The sequence below is a fragment of the Zonotrichia leucophrys genome, chromosome 9 (genome assembly GCF_028769735.1).
Source record: "Zonotrichia leucophrys gambelii isolate GWCS_2022_RI chromosome 9, RI_Zleu_2.0, whole genome shotgun sequence".
Classification (NCBI taxonomy): domain Eukaryota; kingdom Metazoa; phylum Chordata; class Aves; order Passeriformes; family Passerellidae; genus Zonotrichia; species Zonotrichia leucophrys.
In genome coordinates, this window is record NC_088179.1 from 6,204,430 (window position 1) to 6,224,717 (window position 20,288).

General features: G+C 46.0%; 1 protein-coding gene across 3 annotated transcripts in view; it reads left to right on the forward strand.

Annotated features, from left to right (window-relative positions):
- The window catches only part of PCCB (propionyl-CoA carboxylase subunit beta), a 31,107-nt gene that overhangs the window by 5,426 nt on the left and 5,393 nt on the right, over positions 1 to 20,288 (forward strand). For 2 of the 3 annotated variants that reach the window (XM_064721172.1, XM_064721173.1), the window contains exons 2-10: positions 5,931 to 6,050; positions 8,306 to 8,374; positions 9,441 to 9,497; positions 11,554 to 11,667; positions 12,618 to 12,728; positions 13,034 to 13,142; positions 14,038 to 14,158; positions 18,179 to 18,260; positions 19,715 to 19,838. In XM_064721172.1, the coding sequence (XP_064577242.1) occupies positions 5,997 to 6,050; positions 8,306 to 8,374; positions 9,441 to 9,497; positions 11,554 to 11,667; positions 12,618 to 12,728; positions 13,034 to 13,142; positions 14,038 to 14,158; positions 18,179 to 18,260; positions 19,715 to 19,838 (841 nt within the window). In that variant the 5' untranslated portion in view covers positions 5,931 to 5,996. Of the gene's footprint in view, positions 1 to 4,139; positions 4,299 to 5,930; positions 6,051 to 8,305; positions 8,375 to 9,440; positions 9,498 to 11,553; positions 11,668 to 12,617; positions 12,729 to 13,033; positions 13,143 to 14,037; positions 14,159 to 18,178; positions 18,261 to 19,714; positions 19,839 to 20,288 lie in introns of those variants that run through there. The other variant, XM_064721170.1, reaches the window with a different exon arrangement.

Sequence of the window (20,288 nt, forward strand, 5' to 3'; positions counted from 1 at the left end):
CATGGTACAGCATGTCTGATGTAATCACAGCAGTCACTTCTGGCCTTAATATCTATAAATCCAGTTTTGGAGATCTGCTCCTTTGCTGAGTGCCCAGCTCATCTCTGATGTGGGTTGTGAGTCTGGTCTAAACCTGTGCTTGCAGGAGTGCAGGAGTTTTGTCAGAACAGGACTCTCACTTTGGAACAGCCCAGAGCAAATGGAGATGATCTGGGATTAGCACTAAATAGTTGAGCTGATTCTGAGCCAAACTGCTAATGCAGAAATACTGGTTCAACTCTGCATGTGCTCCAGTTTAATTTGGGTTTAGGGATTATCCTCCCCTACATACAAGAATGTGCCTCTTACACACCTGAGTTACCCCTCTGATTTAAGCACATCAGCTGACTTTGGCCTTGGCAGGTTCCCTACAGCAATGCAAATTGATAATGGAACTGGGTTTTATTCCCCCCTACTGTTTACCAAAACCAAGCACAAATTACTATTTGACTGAAAATGGAAAATCTGAATGTCAGGAGACTCTTTTCTCATGGTTTAAAGTCCTCTTGTAACTGGATTTGGCCTCAAAATACTTGCTTCTCTTTCACTGATATTCATTGTGGGGACTTACTAAGAAACTGCCTGGAGTTTCTGATGCATCCTTGTGACAATCTCTAGCTTGACAATTCTAACAATATTGGACTGTACAAATGACTGTCAGAACTAGTCTGGTATCCTGCTTCCAAAAGCAGGCAGTGACCAATATGTAGGGAACAGTAATAATACTGTAAGCACACAGTGATACTTTCCTAGCACACTCTTCCAGCAATTTGTGTCTTGGGGGCCTACAGAGAGATAGCAGCTCCTTTCATTTTGTATTCCTAGGTAGATTCCTTCTCCATTCATGTGTCCAGGACCTTTTGACTCTTTGGCCACTATTGCAAATGGAGCTGATGTTTTTGTGAACTTGTTCCTTTTGTGATCAGACGTGTATTCTTGGAGTTTGGTTTTCCCCAGTGCATCTTAACATCCACTTGATTTACATTTGTCTCTGAGCTCTGTGAGGTGAATTCCTTTAATCTAATGACAACTTAGTTTCAAGATCTCCTAATCAGGGACATTATCAAAGGCCTCTGGAAATCTGAGTTTTTATATGAACAGGATCTCCATTTTACATGTTTGACTTCACTAAATAAAGCCATAGATGTGCAGGCAGGAATCTCTATACAAAATCTCTGCCAACTGCTCCCCAGTATGTCCTGGTTATGTGTTTGCTAATACTGGGTTTGTGGATTGGGTTGGTGGACTTTTTGGCATTTTGCTTCATAATTCATATTGGATTTACAGGTTTAAAGTTTTCTTAGGTCCCTTAGTGCCTGTCTTAAAAACGGACATTGCAACAGCCACCTGCCATGGGAGTTTTTAGTATGAGACTTTGAATTTAAGCAAGTTATCTCTGAAGAACCTTGTAACACTGAGGTGAAAACAGTTTGGTCCTGAAGGACTTGTTCTAGAACCTAATCTTCTACTCTTTGGGGGTGAAACAGGACCTTCAGTGTACCCAGTAAACATTCAAGTAAAAACCCTGGAAAGACCCAGGCTTTTTAGCTCAGAAATCTTCTCAAGTTCCTTTGCACTGGATTCAGATAAAACAAACCAAAAATAATTATTATTATTTCTGTTGGAGAGTCTGAACAATCCTTTTAATCTTGGCTTGTTTTACTGCCAGAATCTCTGGCGTGCTTCCTTCTTCTCAGGCATTTGAAAAAGAATTTACTAGTTTTCACACTTCCAGCAAGTTGCTCCTAAAAGGATTTTTTGCCTCTCCACCCTGTTTTTTCACATGTAACCTGCAATTCCTGACAATTCTGTCTCCCCTTCTGCTCTTCTATTGGACAGAACTTCAACTATCCAAAGAATGCCCTTTTGCCTCTGCTGGCTCCCCTTGCCGTGCCCTTGTCCTCCAGGATGGGGGCTTTTTGAAACCCCTTTGTTCCCAGAATGCAGATTCCCAACCTCTTTTGCATGTGACCCATGTTCTGAATAGTGGTTATTTTAATTTCTGAAGTTTCAGAGTTGCTCTTTTGAGTGTGTTTTTAATTAGGAGGCTATTGCAGGCAGCCTGAGTGATGCTGAACCCACCTGAGGGGGATAGTGGAGACTTTTGCTTCAAATATCTGTGGTCTGATTTCTGCCTGAGCTGTTTTGTGACCAGGAGAAACTTCCTGAGTGGGGAGGGTGCAATGCCTGTTTGGCTGCTGTCAAGGAGCAGCTATCTCACAGATAGGTCAGGAATGCAGCTGGCATCAGGAATGCACTCTGGCTGGGGGCTGAAGCAGCCTCCTGCTCAGCAGTGTGTGGGCTGAGCTGCTTGGTGCCTTTCTTGTCCTGATCTTCACTGCCAAGATCTCCCCAGGCCTTTGTGCCTGCAGGCCGGGCTCAAGGAGGGGGCTCCAGTAGTGGGGGTGTTTGAGCCAGTTTGACACATTCTGGGGAACCAGACAGGATGACCCAAGTGGGCGGAGAGAGCTGGCAGATGTTGCAGTGATGCCACCGCTGTCTTTGAAAGGTCATGGAGATCAGGGGGATCCCTGAGGGCTGGGGAAAGCCTGGGGTTACTCCCATCTACAAAAGCCTGTGACTGTCAGGTGATCCCCTTCATTCTGGGCTGGGAGGAAAGCCATGGCACAAGTGTTCTTGGCTGCCTTTGTGGTCACATGGAGAAGGTGATTGGGAATAGCCAGCATAGATTAAGCAGGAATAAATCATGTCACCAACCCCAGTGCCTTTGGTGACAAAGTGAGGTTCTGTGATGAGGGAAGAGCAGTGGATGTCAGGTGTCTGACTCTGGGCGAGGTTTCTGACAGGATCTCTTCCTGCACAGCTGTATCTAAGTTAGCACATCATGGTGAGCAGGGGCAGCATGATGGTGAGGGTGGAGCACTTGCCCCAGGAGGAGAGGCTGAGGAGCTGGGCTTTATCTTTATCTGGAGTGGACACTGGGGACATCCCTAGCAGCTGCTTTCTAGTACAGGAGAGCCTGTGGCTGTCACCTCACTAACCCCTCCTGGCTCAAGTGCACAGGCAGGGGACAAGAGACAGCTGTCCTAAACTGAAACAAGGCAGGTTGCTACTGAGTAGAATGGACTGGGGGAATCAGCTCCCCATGGAGCCAGTCAGGTACTGGAACTCACACTGAGAAAGGTGTGCCAGCCTCTGTCCTTGCAGACTTTTAAGATCCAGCTGACAAAATGGTATGAATTCAGTGCTGAGTCTGTTCTGAGTAGGACGCTGGACTGGAGCCTGAGAGCCCTTTCAAAATGAATTATCGTACAGCAGCTTGTACATGCTATGTAATCCAAGAATTTCCATTCTTGGAGATTCCCCAGACTTGTGGTATCTACAGGGCCACGCTCGTGCATTTCATGTGTGGTATGTGCACACTGAGGCAATACTCACCTCGCCCTACTTGGAACTGGCCGGGGGTTTGTTGGTGGTCGGTGTCGGAGGTGGCCTGCGGGGGTAACAAATGATCTGCTGCACAGATGGCTGCGCCTGCACACTGGAGAACTGCCTGGGAGGCGATGACATCAGATCTCTGGATTGCGGATACACTGCAGCTCGGGCACTCGCTGTGTGCGCTGCGTATTCCCCGCACATTCCGGCCCACTCCCTTCTTAAGGGGTCTCGATTCGCCTCATCCGTCCGAAAGCGTGCCGTGAAAAGAGCCCAGTGCCTCTTCATAGCAGGCGGCACGGAATCGGTGCCGGGGTGTCACAGGGACCGTTTCCTAAGAAATACTTTCTGGCATTTGAAACAAAGAGAGGACAACTAATCTTGCGAGCTGACACCCCTGCTTGCCTTCTCCGCTTCTGAAGCGCCACAAATCTTTCCGCCACGCAGTAAAGGGGGAAAAGCTGATGCATTTTCCCGCTGTCTCTGCGCACAGACAACAGCGCTGAACAATCTGGCCGCGGAGGGCTGGGCTCGTTCAGCGGCCTGCGCCGGGCCCGGTGCTGCAGCGGCCCTGCCCGGGCCTCCCGGAGCCTCCCGCAGCCGTGTGCCCGCAGCGCCCCTGCCGTAGCCGGGACACCCGGGCGGCGGAGCGGGAGCGGGGCCGGGGCCGGGGCGGGGCGGGCGCGCAGGCGCAGTGCAGGGACATGGCGGCCGTGCGGGTGCTGCGGCGGGCGCTGGGCTTGTGCCGGGGCCGCGCCGCCTCGGGGGCCCGCCCGCCCCCCGTGCCCCAGCGCATCGAGGAGAAGCGCCGAGCCGCGCTGCTCGGCGGCGGCCAGGCCCGCATCGACGCCCAGCACAAGCGGGTGAGCCCAGCACAGGTGGCCGGGGGGGACAGAGCCCTGTCCCGCAGCCGCCGGGCGCACGCTGGCCGGGGAGGGCAGGCCGTGCACGGCGGGGCTCCGTTCCGCTCTGGGGACGCGCGGCTTCGCGTGGTACTGCAGACACCCCTTTGCGGGAAGGTTTCCTCAAGCAGCGCTTAAGACTGCATTGCCTGTTACTCTGGGTAGAAAAAAGAACAGTTGCTTTACTAATTCCTTTACCTCAGAGTGGTTATTGGTTGGCTGCAATGTGTATGAGACATAGCGTACACAGAAGTTGCAACTTCTGCATGTCAATGGTAAATCAGTTCTAGGTTGCTTAACACTTCTGAGCAACAGCTTCATCTTTACACCACTGTTGCAAATTTAATCTGATCTCTGAGATGAATGCAAAGAGTTAGAAGAGTGGAAATAAAGCGGAGGAAAAGACAGGTGTGAGGGATGACAACAGGTGGGTTTTTAGTCTCCTGCCTCTGTCGTTCAGAATGTGGGCAGTGCTGATGGGAGTGACAGCAGAGGTTTGCTGTTTCTCTTTATCGCCTCTTGCTGGGACACCTTTTCAGCGTGGTGCAAGGTGGTTTGTAGGCATCAAGGAGGTGGGAATGGCGATTCCCATGAAGGCTCCCTCGGCGATCACTCTGCCTGTCAGCAGTGTCCCTCTCCAATTATACAACATGTGAAGAGAGCTCAATCTTGCTGAGTTACATTCAAGACACTGACACACAAATATACAAGCACTTCTGCATGTCTAGGGCCTCAAACAGCTTATGTTTTATATAAACTAATATTGTGGCTTTCATTAGCCTTTCCTGCATTTCCTGCTTTTCATGAGCTTTTTGGCCTGCTGGTCAGATGGTTTGTAAAAGCTGAGCTGTGTTACAGTGTCATGTTGATGCAGGGTCATGTCATCCCCTAAAGGAGACAGCCCAGGTGCCCTGCCTTTGCAGACAGATGCTGACCATGGTTGGAAAGAACAGATTTGTTCGGTAGTTTAAGATATAAAGAACTTTGCCGTCATTTTTTACTACATAACAGTGAACAAAGGACATGTGTATCTGGTCAATTGATTCTGTTCTTGGCATTTCACCATTACTTTACTTTTGCCTGTAACAGTGTCCAGCAGGAAAAAAAGCAGAAGGATTTTGTCAGGAGAACCCTGCAGACTGTCGCACTTCCTCTTCCCTCTTATTTACTGCAATCAAATAATATTTGAGCACAATGAATTGAATCCTGAGCTGTTGGGGAGGACTGGTCTAGCTGTGGAAGGGTTCCCTGGTTAAGAATAGAAAAAAGGTCTCAATAGCAGCATTTAAATGTATAGGCAAAAATAGCTATGATGCATTTATATCCTGTTGAAAAGTCTCTGAGATTGTTTCCTTCCTCCTGTGGTAGTGCTGCTCCAACAGTCAGCCTTCTTTTCAGAGTCTGGCTTGCATGAGGTTTGTTTTTGAGGAGGATAATCACTGCTATTTGCAGCTTTGGGGGCCTGCAGTTGCTTAATGGACCCTGTGTAACAGATCAGGTGAGGTTTTGCCTGATGAAACTGCATCTGCTGGGGGTCAGCAAACGGCCAGAATCACCTGGTGGCTCTGTTAATTGTTGCTTGCTCTGTTTCAGGGAAAGCTGACAGCAAGGGAACGAATTCTGCTGCTGTTGGACCCCGACAGTTTTGATGAATATGACATGTTTGTGGAACACAGATGTACTGACTTTGGGATGGACTCTAGCAAGAATAAGGTAGTTTTATTTCATAGAACTCTTGTTTCAGTGTCCTCTGCTATGCAGTCAGCCCACTGGTTGAAAATGGGCTCTTCTGTTCACATGTGATTTTTACTATTTGTTTTCTCTTTATGTATAATTTTGTTTTGTAAATTTGCTCTCATTACTCTCAGTTTCCATTTAATACCTTACAGAGTGTTCTGTTGTCTAAACTTGATACCTTTTTTATAAGGTCACTTGTTTGGTTCAAGTACCTTCCTGGGAATTGTCTTAGATTTGCATTTTAAACAGTAGAGGAGGCTGCAGAGCTTTGTTGATGCAATTTCATCAATCAGATCAGATTTGAGGGGAAAATCAAGGTAGATATTTCTGTTTCCCTACAGGTAGGATTAGAGTTCTTGGCTGAAACAACTCAGATCTATATTTATGCCTGCCAAACAACAGTCATAAAATCCTTGAGGCTTTTACAATCTGATCTGAATGTTTGGGAGTCCCAGCATTTGTAGTGCTCTGTTATCCATTTGCACCCTGCTTGCTGAGGCACTTTGTGGCTATGTGGCCATGTATCCTAAACCAGCATGGTACAGGGAGTTCCACACACACAGGGAAAATCTGTGTCCCCCAAAGTCTCTCACCATGGTGTTGATGCCTGATAATGTTCCGCCTGGGAAAAGTGTTCTGCTGTGCTCTGCTAGAAGGCACCAGTGAGCTGCTGGGGTGTCAGTGCCTGGTGCTGATGTGCCTGTTCCTGAATTTTCCTGCAGCCAAAGGCTGCTTGCTGTGGATTGTTGGTGTGGGGTGAGGAGCTCTCTGTGTGTGCCCTGTGCTGCACACAGTAATTACAACTTCTGTTTGTGCAGCTCTTAAACCACTTCCTTGGCTTTCAGTCCTTCAGGCTGTGGATGAGGGAGGGGACAGCAGGGTTCCAGCAGAGGTGCTGGGAGTGGCAAAGGTGAAGGATTTGTTTGTTGGGTCACACGGGAGGCTGATGACACTTGGAGCAGGGGAGGATGTTGTGTTAGACCTCCTCCCCTCTCAGGGGATAGCAGGGCAATCATCTTTTCTCCTCTGTTGTTTTCACTCTGTTTCCCCAGCAAACTCAAAGAACTGCCAGAGTTGCCTCTCATTGAGTTACTCCATGCTGCATCTCACAGTGTTGATAACAAATTGCTATTTCTGAAAATAGGAGGGGCAGCAGAGTCCTGAGTGTGACAAGAGGGTTAATTTTTTCCTTGTGCTTCAGAATTCACCCTTCAGTGAGCTGCAGATTGTGTTTACAGAGCACAGTTTCACAACAGATGACCTAACTGTGGCCACTGAGCTGGAATATTAGTTTAGCATTGAATTTCTCAGAGTCCCTGGAACTTTCTGAGGGTAGGGTAGGACTTGTGCTCCCATCCAGGCTGCTCTGTGGGCTGCTGGGGCTTTTGGGAGTCACCTTCACGTGGCAGTGGCTGAAGTCCAGGTGTGTGCTGCTGTTCTGTGTGCCAGGGGCTGAGAGCAGTGCTGTGTGTGAGCCTGAGAAAGGGCACCAGGCAAGTGGGACCTTCCTGACAGCAAATCACCTGGGCATGAGTGCTCCTTAGAGTGTCCCTGCAGCACACACTTCCCTTTTTCCTTCCTTTTTTGTTTTAATTTTAATACCAAACAACAAAAAGCACTTCAGTGCTTGAAATTCCCTTTCTTACTGACAAGCCAGCAAAGTTCCTTTCCTGCTGTTGTCTTGAAGGAATTCTATATATTTTTTTCTTAGAAAGATGAAGCACATTTTAAGACTCACAGGCTCCATTTCCTTGGCCAGTTCTTTTTTTCCCTTATTTACAGTGTGAAAAATGGGACAGGTCAAGTTCAAGTGACTTTGAGGTGACTGTAATTATATTTTTGGATCTGTCCAGGATTGGTTTTCATCCTGTATCAACACCTCAGAGGTTTGTGCACTATGTCCATTCTTTCAAAACCATCAGCTAGTCCTGATAAAAGGTACATCCTGTCCTGTCTCTGAGGGCATGATTTGTCTTAATTTCAGATATTCTAAATTTGAAGGGAACCTGCTAAGTTCCATGATCTTTACTCTAATACATAATGAAGATGTGATATTACCTCTAGTTTTCCTTTTTACAGCTGGGGAAAATCTTTGTGGAGCCCCCACTGCAGACATGGAAGATGAGACCTCCCAGGAAATCAGTCTTTGCTTTGTCTTAGTAGGAGTTTGTGGAAGTTTTAGGAGACATCATTTGTTGCATTTTCAATGAATTTGTCTGTTTTTAATGCAGTACCCTGGTGACAGTGTGGTGACTGGCCGTGGAAGGATTAATGGCAGACTGGCTTATGTTTTCAGTCAGGTAAGGTTTTACTTGTTGTTAAGTAGTGGGAACTTACTTCAAAGGACAAGTTCACAATAGTTCAGCATGGCCATGTGGCAATGTACCTGTGGGAGGAAGCAGGGCACCCTCAGACAAGAAGCAAAAAAGCTTGTGATAGCATATAAATAGATAAAATATACTTTTTATGTTAAAATATATTTTTTATATTAAAATAAAAGTATTTCAGAGGAAACATCTTAGGTAGAGACTTATCTTGGTCACTCACTGTGAAAGGCTTTCTTTCAGATCATTAGTAAGTGCTGCTCTGTTCTGGGCCACAAAGTAGCCTTTGTTCATTTGCTGTCATGGCCAAAGTGGCTGTAGCTGTGTTACCTTGGAGCAAGATTTACACTCTGCCTTTTTTGTCTTGGATGTGTGCTCCTTCCAAGGAGAGTCACTGGTACATGGGCCTGAGCATGTGGAGAGGAGCCAAAGACAAACCTTCATTTTAGAACACAAGCAGGGGGCAGTTTTAGTATTAGTAGAATTTAAGAGTGCCCCTTCATGATACACCCCTCCCTTTTTATATTTAAAGACTTTTTTCCCTCCAAATGGAGCTGCCTCCTGAGATGCTGAACCTTTTTGGTTCCCATGTCAGTCATGGCCATGCTGTCTCTGTCCACACAGTTTTTGGGGCTTCTTTGGGAGTGAGACTTGGTGAATGCAACAGAGAAACTCCCTGGGAGCTGCCTCTGGGCTCTGTTTCTGCCAGGAGGTGTCAATACTCTTTTTCTTCTGGATCAGTCCCAGGGCCTGTTAGAGATTTTTCTGCTTAGGCATTTTGGCTGACACAGTCCCTACAGCACCCCTTGGACATAACTCATGGGTCTGGAATGGTCATGTGTGTCCAGGTTTGTATTTCCTCCTTGTGAAGGATGCTTGTATTGAGCTGGGATCATCTGCAGGCTGCTCTGAGGGAGTCAGTTGTTTTGAAGCAGCATACCAAATACAGAGCACTGTAGGATTATGTTGTTTACTAGCAATAATTGACAGCATTTTACTGAAATTATTCTTTCCTTAATCTGAAAATTTGCTTTATTTTCAGGATTTTACTGTATTTGGAGGCAGTTTGTCTGGAGCTCATGCCCAGAAGATCTGCAAGGTAATATGGCACAGAAGAAAACAAAAAAATTGTCAGCATTCTTTTTTCAGTCTGTTGTGATAATGACTTTGGAGAAAATGTTTGGTGACTGACTTTAGTGTGCTCTGATGTGTGCCATGCCTGAGAGTGGTGCCTCTGGAAACTTTCTGAGTGTGGGTGAGCTTTTCCAGGTAATGCACACTTTGTTAGATTAAGTTATGTTTTCTACTCTACTGCAAAGGGTGAGAGACTTGCCAAGTACAAATATCAATTAACTACTCATTGTCCACTGGAGAAAAGAGGAATGAATTCGGAGAAACTTTTTCCTCTAAACAGTGTGCTGTGAAAGTGTGTAATATTTCAAAAGAAAGCAAATGTAACAAGTAAACAGCCTGAAGATAATCAGTTTTACAACTCTGAGGTCACCTTGACCCTGAGAGTTTCTCTTATCAAACACTTGTGGCTATTTATTCCTGTTTGTCTGCTTGTCTTGTGAGAAGGGTTTTTGAATCCCAGGACTAGGGAGACAAGAACTCTTTCATGGATGAGTGTTGAGTGCTGTGTACTGGGAAATCTTCCTGAATTTTCTTGCCATGGAATCAGAAACAAGATTTTTGCTGTGGAAAGGCACAATGCCTTGTATGCTGTGGAAATAACTGTTCTTTGCCATAGACTCCTCAGGAGTGTGTGGGTATAAAAGTAGAAAACTAGATAACAACTATTTAGTTTTACCTGGTCTTGATATTAGGAAGGACTTGAATTACCCTTTCACACTGGAGCTTTGTGGTGTCTGTCCTGGGGAGGGATGGAAAGGCACTGAAATGATGGGATGGTTTCTGGTGGGTTTTCTTTGATCTCTTCTTTCTAAAGCAGCAGGGTCTGATCACAAAACCAGAAAAAATGTGGGGCCTTCCTGGTTGGTGCTGCTCTTGGTGAGCCCCAAAGCTGGAAGGCTCTAGGGGAATGAGTTGCTTTGGGGGTCAGGCTTTGTCAGTGCTTTAGGAAGAACTTGGAAGAGCCTTGGGAAAGAAAATCCATATCCAGGTCCCTGGAAAACAGCAGAACATGTCAGGGAATTCTAGGACTGTACAGAAATAGTTACCACCAGCTCCTGTTTGGGCTGGAGTTTTGGGTCTCCTGCCCACTGACTTGAGTGGCACCAAGTGTCAACACTTTCTGTGTTTCTAGGCAATATAAAATTCAAGGCTGATGCTACAAGCACTCTGAAAGATGGGACTGGATTTGTAAATCACTTAAGTTAAAGATTGTCTGAAATAATTTTATTACAGTGATTGAAAGGACAGGGAAAAGCAACTTCAAAATTCAAAATGGGGATTAACTGATGTTTTACAAAAATTATTTAGGAGCTAAAGCAGATCTTGATGTTAAAACAGGTCTTAACATAATGTGCCAGTGCTGTAGTGTTATGAAAATGGCAGATATTTTACTGGAATTTAATAATCAGGAATATTTTGTGCAAGGAATGTAAGGAATTCAGTCCTCCTACTCAAGGCTCTGTTATAGTATTGTGTATGATCTTGAGGCAAGTAACCAAAATGATCAGAGCCCTAGAAAACAGGATGTGGGACTGAATTGATGGTGCTTAGCCTGGAAACATGAAGAGCAATATGAAGACTGAAGAGAGATTTGAGGTACTTGAATGTTCCCAAAAGTAAAGGCCAAGAATAGCTAATTGCTCTCCCTCACTGCTGTGCATCAAGACAAATGTAATGTTTAAATTTTTGGAGGAAAGATGGAATTTAGTCCTCCCAAAGAAGTTCTAAAAAGGGTAATCAAGCATTAGAATATACAGAGCTTAGGGAGATGCCACAGCCACCACTGCAACAAACTTTGAGGAGCAGATGAGACACAGCTGAGGGGATGTTTGAGGTGCAGTTGAGGCCCCTTGTGAACAGGGGCAGCCCTCAGCTGCACAGCCCCTCTCCTGTGACCATGTCACAAACTCTGCATTATCCACATCCAGTGCTGAGCGTGGAGATGCCCAGCTGGGAAGGCAGATATTCTTTGGGGTTCAGCTCAGCTGGGTCAGTACTGAGGAGTTTGTGTTCATCACTAGATCATGGATCAGGCTGCCATGGTCGGAGCCCCTGTGATTGGGCTGAATGACTCTGGAGGAGCCCGGATCCAGGAGGGAGTGGAGTCCTTGGCAGGCTATGCAGACATATTCTTGGTGAGTAGGCTGCTGCAGGCCAGGCACTTTGGCATCCTCAAAGGTGGGCACAACATGCAAGTGGGTGTTTGTAAGTAGATGTTAAGGTTATTGTTCTGTTACAGCCAAAGGATAAAAGGATAATAAGACTCAGACCTTGGTTCTTTTCTTAGCTTTGGGCACATGTACCCAAGGGTCATGCTGAGCTCTGTAAAGCTCTGTGATCCAGTGTGTAGTGAGAATGGGGATGTCCAGTGTTGATTGCTCTGCTGAAAGTTTTGTGTCCTAGACTTTTTCTCCAAGGCGCACTGCTGCTCATTTTTTCACAGAAATGACATTCTTTTATATGCTGCTAAAATACTTTTCATGAAGTTGCATGCACAGAACACTGTCCTTTCAGTAGGAAAGCAGGTGGGATGTCAGGTCAGTCAGATGCTGCCAGGTTTTGGGGTGCAGTCTGGGAGGAACAGTTACAGAAGTCGTTGTGACCCACTGGAGCACCAAGCAGTGTAAGTGGATTTTTGAACAACACACCGTCCATGCTGGATGGCAGCCATTCACCTTTGTGTAAAATTCAAGCCAGTGCAGAAACCTGATTATAAAAAATCCCTCCCTCACCTGGTCAGTAAGCTTGCTTCTCCCTCTGAGCACAGTGCACCTACACATTCAAATATCAGGGACATCCACTCCTTCCCACTGCAGGCTCAGTGCAGGTTTTTCCCTGGCAGCATCTGCTGAGGTGGCTCATGCTATCCCTTTTGCAGTCATTGCATGGCAAAGGGAATCAGCTGTGTGGGAACAGAAATAAGAAACTCATTTTGGTTCAATTTGCATCAAGAGATTCTCTCCAGATATTTGTCTGCCAGTAGATAAAACAGTCCTGTTTGTGATGGTGAATTCTTGCAGAATCTGGGCACAGATTTCAAGATACACTTTGGTAAAACCAGCTGGGTTTTTTTTCCCATTTTCAGAGAAATGTTTTGTGTTCTGGTGTCGTTCCCCAAATCTCCCTCATCATGGGTCCTTGTGCTGGTGGAGCCGTGTATTCTCCTGCCTTAACTGATTTCACATTCATGGTGAAGGTAAGGGTTTGTCCTCAGCTGCTGCTGGTGGCATTGATCACACACTAAGTGTCCAGATGGGAATGGGTATTTTCCAATATGATCTCCTGCTTTGGATTTTTATTTTGCGTGAAAAGTTGAGAAAAACTTTCCCAGGTAACTTGTGGACAATTGCATTTTCAGTGGATTTTAATGCTATGTAGCCTTTTAAAGAAATTTGTCCCTCTTCTTATTTTAAGGGAAGTCTCTAGAGGCTGTGGCTGTTCCTTGGGTGCTTTTGCAGCTTGGCACTGGCATTCACTGTTCCTGCTTTTCCCCTACCCCAGGACACATCCTACCTGTTCATCACTGGGCCTGACGTGGTGAAGTCTGTCACCAATGAAGATGTCACCCAGGAGCAGCTTGGGGGTGCAAAGACACACACTGCAGTGTCTGGTGAGAGCTGGGGGCTTCACTGAACATGCTAATTGTGCTCAGAGTAAATGAGAGTAGTTCTGGCTAAGCAGCCCATTGGCCAATCCAGATGAGTCTGAGGGACAAAGCTGTGCCTAAGCACGGGATCTGACTCTGCATCTGCTTTCCTGCAGCTCCTGTGTAGTAACAGAACATGAAGGGAGAGTTCTGGGGTTTGGAAGAGAAAGCAGCAAACTCACAAAAGATGCTATAAGTGGGAATACTGTCAGGGAGTAGGGCTTAGTGAAGTCAGCCTGGGGTGGGGATTTTTTGTTTGTTGTCCAGACATTTGCATGGGTTGAAAGATTCTCAGCAGTCCCTTGTTTGCTCACTAATGTGATTGATTGAACTGCTTAACTACAAACCAAGTGGCAGTGTGAGCTGAAGCACTTCTTCCCTCTTTTCCCCTCTGTGAAAATGTCTGTGGGTCATGAATCTTCTCAAGACTCAAATGACTGCAGGATCTCAAATTCTGTGTGAACTGAGCTGATGGTGAACCAAAACCACACACACAGATGCTGCCCAGATCCAGCCCATTTATAAAAAGCACTTGTAGTCCAACACTTGGGTGCAGCACAGTAACCCAGTCAGAGTTCCAGAAGGCTGGAGTCCAGGTAGGGCTGTGCCAGCTGATAAACCACTTCACATTATTTGACATATGAGGTCAACAATGCAGACCTGTTCTGGAGGAAGTTTGACACAGCACATGTTTTCTAGATATTTTTAGCTGGTCAGATTTGGTGGCTTAAGACTCCTGATTGTTAACAGCTCAAGTTTAAAGAGTCCTGCTGTTGCTTGTTTCTATCTTTCTTGGTATCTGTTTGGAAAGGACAGCTTGCACAATGATTTCCATGCCTGCTGTGCTGTGTCTGTGCAGGAGTTGCACACAGAGCCTTTGAGAATGACATCGATGCTCTGCTGAACCTGCGGGAGTTCTTTAATTATTTACCCCTGAGCAACCGGGACCCAGCTCCAGTGTGCGAGTGCCATGATCCCAGGTAAGGGCAGCCTGGCTGAGCTCTGGGCTCTTGGGCACTGCATTTCATGGCTTCTCTGGCTTCTGGGCACTGAGATATGGGTGCTCTGTGCCTGGGGTCTTGGCAGATAATTCTGCATTCTGTATGTGAATATGGGAAGTGTTCCAACATGTGAGTGTTCGCTGTTAGGTTTAATTCTGTTTTTTGAAAGGGCTGTTGTCCAGGCTGTGTGCAGAATGTGGGGAAAAGCAATCTCTGCTCAGGTGGGCTGCCCAGTTTCTTAGAACAAGCAAGAGAGGTAGGAAACAGCACAGTGAGTGGCAGTGGAGGGAACTTGCCCTGTTCTGTCAGCTGTGTCTGTTGGATGAGTTCTGCTTGTAAGGGTTAGAGGTGGGCAGGCAACAAGGAGGCAGAAAGCTTTGTGTGTTATGTACTTGTCTCAGGCTCATTGTGGAGTTGGCAACATAATACAGGAAGAACTTGAGCCATTTCAAGAGGGGAAAAATGGCAACTGTCTGGACTTTTATCAGGGAATTTTTCCAGGAGCTGAGAGACAGCCAGAGAGACAGCACAGGACACTGAGCAGAGAGCCTTGCTAGGGCTGGAAGGCAGAGAATGTCAGTGCAGTAAAAGCATTCTGACCCAAGCTCCAGTTGCACTCGAAATTCAGCCTTTCCCTAGGGAACCCTCAAGAGGCTGTTGCATTCTCCTGCATGGGAGTGGTGCCTGAATTTGTTCCTTTCAGCTCCTCACATGTGTGTGATATGTCTTGGGGCTCTTCATGTGTGATGATTTTAATCTGTGAGTCTGAGGGTTATTTTCTCTTCATCCCTCATTGTGCTTTTCAGTGTCTGTGTAAGTTTGTTTGGGGAGGTGCTTTTGGATTGATTTTACAAATCACTGTGCTGGTCCCTGAGATACATTTCTCACTTTTTAAAAAAGAAATTTGCCATTTTCTTTTAGAGAATGGTCTGACAGGTCAATTAATTACTAGTCCTAAATTTTGCTGAGGTAGGTGTTGATCTTTAGGAGCTCATTAAAACTGTGCCAGTCTGGTTCTGTTTCTGTTCTCAGCTGCTCTGGTTTGTTAGTGACAAAACCAAAGCAAATCTCTTGTATTTGAGTTGGGGGATTATCTTTGAGGTTATCATGGTCTTTATAAGCATTCAACAAGTTGTACTGGGATAACTGATTTCTACAGACTTGATTTTGTTGTTTTAATTTCACTGTAGAAGCAACAGTCCATTTTTTAAAATCAATGTACTTTATAACAGGCAGTTTATTTGTGAGAAGCAGTCAGTGAGGTTGTAGCTACTGAAGTATAAGAGATTTGTGTCCCTTAAGAAAAAAAGAACTGATCTTTTACAAGGCATGAGATATAATAAAAGCAATTTGTACAAAGAACTTCAGTTTAGTAGCCTTTATACATGTGAAGGCAAATACATTTGTTAAATTTATTTGGTTTTATAGCAGCATTTCTAATAGCTCTCCCATTTATGGTCCTAATGCACAGATTGGTATTATTTCATCTGGACAAACTGACATCTTAATAGATTCCTTCTGCTTGGGATTGATGTGTTTGATCCTTACAGCTGCTCCAGTCCCAGTCTGTTCCTCTAGAGTAATTGCTTTCTTATTGCATTGTTTTCACCACACAAGAAATTGCCACAAATTAAATGTAACCTACTTGTGCTTTTATTGTGAAGTCCTGGGGCTGTTGAGGGTTGTTTGATTGGTTTGTTTTTCCCTCTATTCAGGTAAGTTGTTTTTGGTGTTGAAAAATGCCAGCCTTGGCTGCTGAAGCTTGTGTTGGTGAGTGTGTGTTGGCAGTGGCCTGGGTTCCAAGGGCTCACAAGCTTCTTGCAGTACCCAGCTGTCCCTGGTGAGTTGTCCCCTGCCTTTGGGAGCTGTCTGATGCATTGCATTTGCTCCATGGCATGCTGGGATTTTACCTCTCTCTGTGTCTCTACAAACCTCTGGAGGAGGTTATTGCCAGCTGTGGTAACCAGGAGCAGTTTGACTTGTGCACTGAATGAAAGCCAGTGTCCATCTGGTGAGGGTGTCTCCCCTGTCACAGGCTGTAACAATGAGCAGCAGTTCTGTCCCACCAAGTGGGAGCTGGGACAAACACTCTGAAGGCCAGTGAGTGCAGCAGCAAGCTCCAGATGTCCTGTGTCTGTAGACATTTGAAGGAGATTTTCAAACATGGTGTCCTGGATAATGTCTTTGTTTTGCTGATGAGTATTTTAATGCTGTTAAAATTTCCTTCAGCACTGTGAATTTATGGGAGCAATAATTTCATCTTTTCACTGCTGTCCTTTGGGTACCACAGGTCACAGAGCTGTGTGGGACAGAGCTTGGAGCACATCTGTATCTGCTTTACACTCAATAAAGTTTAGAATTGTTTTTATCTTAGGGTTTAGTATGTTAAAACAAGTTTAACTTCTTCACATTAAGGTTCCATTGTATCATTTTATGAAGTGTTTGTGTGCAATATTTGTATTTGTATGGAAAAAGCACTTGAAGTGTTGCTGTCAGGTTTGTTCTATAAATGGCTGTGTCTCTTCCCTCCCCTCCCTCATCCCGTGTGTCTGAGGGAGCCCAGAGACAGCCATGGGGCTGCACTTTAAACTTTTGTCTGACTTTGTCTAACTGCACATCACTTTCTTCAGTTTTGAATTGTGTGGCTAGAGCCTTGTGTTGTCTTATTCAAAATGTACTAAATCATGGCATTGTTAAAATATTAATTCAGTAAGAACTCCCATAGAAACACCATTTGTTACAGAGATCACTATTTTTATGGAATAGCACAAATATTATACTCCCTGAAACCTTCTCAGTGGTGACTGATAAAAATTGACACCCTGCACTGAATCCTCAGACCCAGTGGGTGCCACTGCTGAGTGGATCCCTAATGAGGGTAATGTGAGCAAAGCTGGGGAACTGATCCTGTCACTGCTGATGGCATGGCAGGATCTGTGTAACAGGAAACCTCCACGTGGAAATGTGTCATGTAAGTGGAGAAACAGGAGAGTCTTTAAACACAGCCTGTGAAGGGAAGACACAGGGTGGATGTGTTTTCTCTGTATGTTTTCCCCACTCTGCTTGTTTGGGGTGGGGAAATGAGCATGGAAAGGTTTGCTGCAGCTCAGTGTGTTCAGAGCTCCGGGTGACAGCGTGGGCAGGCAGGTGAGTGTGCAGTTCTGAGGTGCTGTGTGTGACAGGGAGCCTCGGGCTGCCCTGGGACAAGGGCTCTGCCTGGCAGCTGCAGGGACCCCGTGTCCCCTGCAGCCTCTGGGCTGTGCCCCCAGGGTGCCTTGAGAGGCTGACCCAGAACAGAGGCTACACACAGGTACAGGAATAAAGCAGGTATTTATTAAAGGGCCCTAAAAGGATACACCTTGGGCAGTACCAGAGCCCAGCTGTGGCTCTTTCTAAGATGGATGACTGGTCACAAGTTTTCACACTTTATACGTTTTGGTCCATTTACATAGTGGGATCAATTGTCCAATTACAGCTTCAGGTTATGAAGTTCCATCTCCTGCTTTGCTCTCCTCAATTTGCTGTTGTTTATACTTTGGGCCTGAGGCTGTAACATTTGTCCTTGGTTCTCAAGCTGGAAAGGGATTATTTTGTCTAACTACCCTGTGAAGAGAATTACTAACACTTAACATGAAGTTCAGAGTCACACACTAAGACAGTAGAGAATCTGAAAAATACGGAAACTAAAACTTAAGGCATCAGCCGCCCCCGTGTGTCCCGTGAGCCGGCAGTGCCCCCTGCAGCCCGGCCGCCTCCCGGCCGTGTCCGCCCCGCCCCGCCGGGCCGGGCTGCGCGGGGCTTCCTCAGCACAGCTGCTTCTGGGAGAGGGGTCTCCTTCAGCAGGAGGCTGCTCAGGCTGCCCCAGATTAACAGAACCCGTTCTTTTCTCCATATCTGAGGAGGTTCTGAAGTTTCTGAGAGGTGGAAATGTTTAATTGAATTTTTGGTCTTGGTGTTCATTTGGTCTTTAAATGTTGTTGCTCACACTTCTCTCCACAGTGACCGTCCTGTTCCAGAGCTGGACACCATTGTCCCAAGTGAGTCAGCCAAAGCCTATGATATGCTGGATATCATACACTCCGTAAGTCTGACAGTGGTCACATTAAAGATGCATATATTACATTGTGGGTCTAAATAATTCACAGAAACCAGGAGAATGGCACTGAAGATACAGATTTTATTTATTTCAGTCTTTATAAGTGACTATTGCTACCTGTGAATGGGCAACAAAAACTGCAGGGGAAAAAAATATATTTTAACAGAATCCCAAGATTTGTTTTCAGGTTACATCTTATGCTCTATATACAGATGAAGGGTGCTGCAATTGAATTCTTTCTGGGGTCAGAACCCCCCTTGAGTTCTGTTGCTTGGCCCCTCCCTGAACCTTGGTGCTTCTGTCTTGGATTCTGGCAGTTCTGTATAAAAGTAATAGAATGCACAGATTTACCCTTCCCTGTTTATGCTGAGATAATGTACATATGCAGTACAAGAAAATACGTCTGTTTTTTTGAAATTACAAAGTTTGCAACTGGCTGCATTTAGACTCATTTTAGTGGTGAAAGCAAGCTCAGGGTATTTTTAATCCCTGGATTCTTCCACTGTGATTTTCAGCACTGTGTGTAATGAAAGTTAAAAGGTGGCATGTAATAGAAATCATTAGGTGAATTAGGAGAAAATCCTCAAGCCCTCCCACAGATTTTGGGAAGTATTAAGGAAAGAAATAACACCACTTTTATACTGCTTACATTTTTCACAACTTTTTAAAGACTGAGGCTAATGAAATGACTGGCACACTGCAGTGTATTTGGGAACAGCTGCCAAAACCAGATGGAACTGGGGAATCCTGCTGGAAGCCCAGGCAGCCATGTGTAGGTGTCGCTACTGCTCCATGGATGATTGTGATCTCCTGGAACGTGCTGAGTTCTGATCGTGCCTCATGCACCAGGGCTGTCCCTGGCAGGGCACACACAGCTCCAGCCCGAGGGAAGGGCAGCCACAGGGGTGTGTGGTTCCAGGGGATGCTGCCTGGGCACTGTATTCCCTGCATTCCCTGCATTCCCTGGGGCACGGCCAGCACTGACCCAGGGCTGTGCTGGCTGCTCCACGAAAGGGCTCTGAGCTTGCCAAGAGAGCGAGATTACATCAAATGTGTCACCGGGAGCTTCTGGGCTCCAGGAAGTTCTGTTTCATCACTGGAAATCGCTCTGTAAGGCTGTTGCTAATTAAGAGGTGAGAAAGAAGTTCTTAACAGGTGATTTGCATTTTGTTCTAAGCCAGGAAGAAAGGCTCCCTTCAGTCATAAAGGTGTTCCCTGATGGAACACTTAACTGACACTTTTGGTAGTTTCTGTAGTTAATTCTTGCAATGAAGGCTGCAAAGACTAAAAGGTTTTTCTCCCTCTCTTTCCTTCAAAATTCTGCAAGTTCAGAACTCTTTTAAAAGTTGCAATACTAAAGTAACTGAGTTTGTGTTTGCCTGTGTATTTATGCACCTCTGCTTGGCCTCATACGAGCTCTGGCTGCCTCTCCCTTGCAGATTGTGGATGAGAGGGAATTCTTTGAGATCATGCCGAGCTATGCCAGGAACATCGTGGTTGGCTTTGCCAGGATGAACGGACGCACCGTTGGGATCGTGGGCAACCAGCCCAAAGTAGCCTCAGGTTAGAGCCCAGGGTGAGCTCTTACAGTGCCTTGCCTCTGTCTCTCCCTGCACACTGGGTGAGGTCAGAGCTGTTGTGCTGTGTGCTCCTCCACTCATTCTGTGGTGTTCCACTGCTTGCTTTGTCTTGAACCTCACTGTAATACAGCTGTGAAACAAACTGCAAACCATTTCTTTAGTGGCTAACAAGGTGATCTTGATTAAATCAGTGCTGCATCCAGCCCAGGAGGAGCAGCAGCTGCACACAGGGTGGGGAGAAGAGCACCACTCATTTGGCAGCAGCCTGCAATTAACTGGGGTAACCATAGCATGGAAACCTCACACTTCCTTCCATGGCAGTAATAACCCTCAAATTCATCTGTAGGGTGAGGGGACTTTGCCATCTCACTGTAAGTGAACAGTGCAAAGCCTGCAGATGCACAAGTGTGGAGCTCTTTACCTCACATGCTTT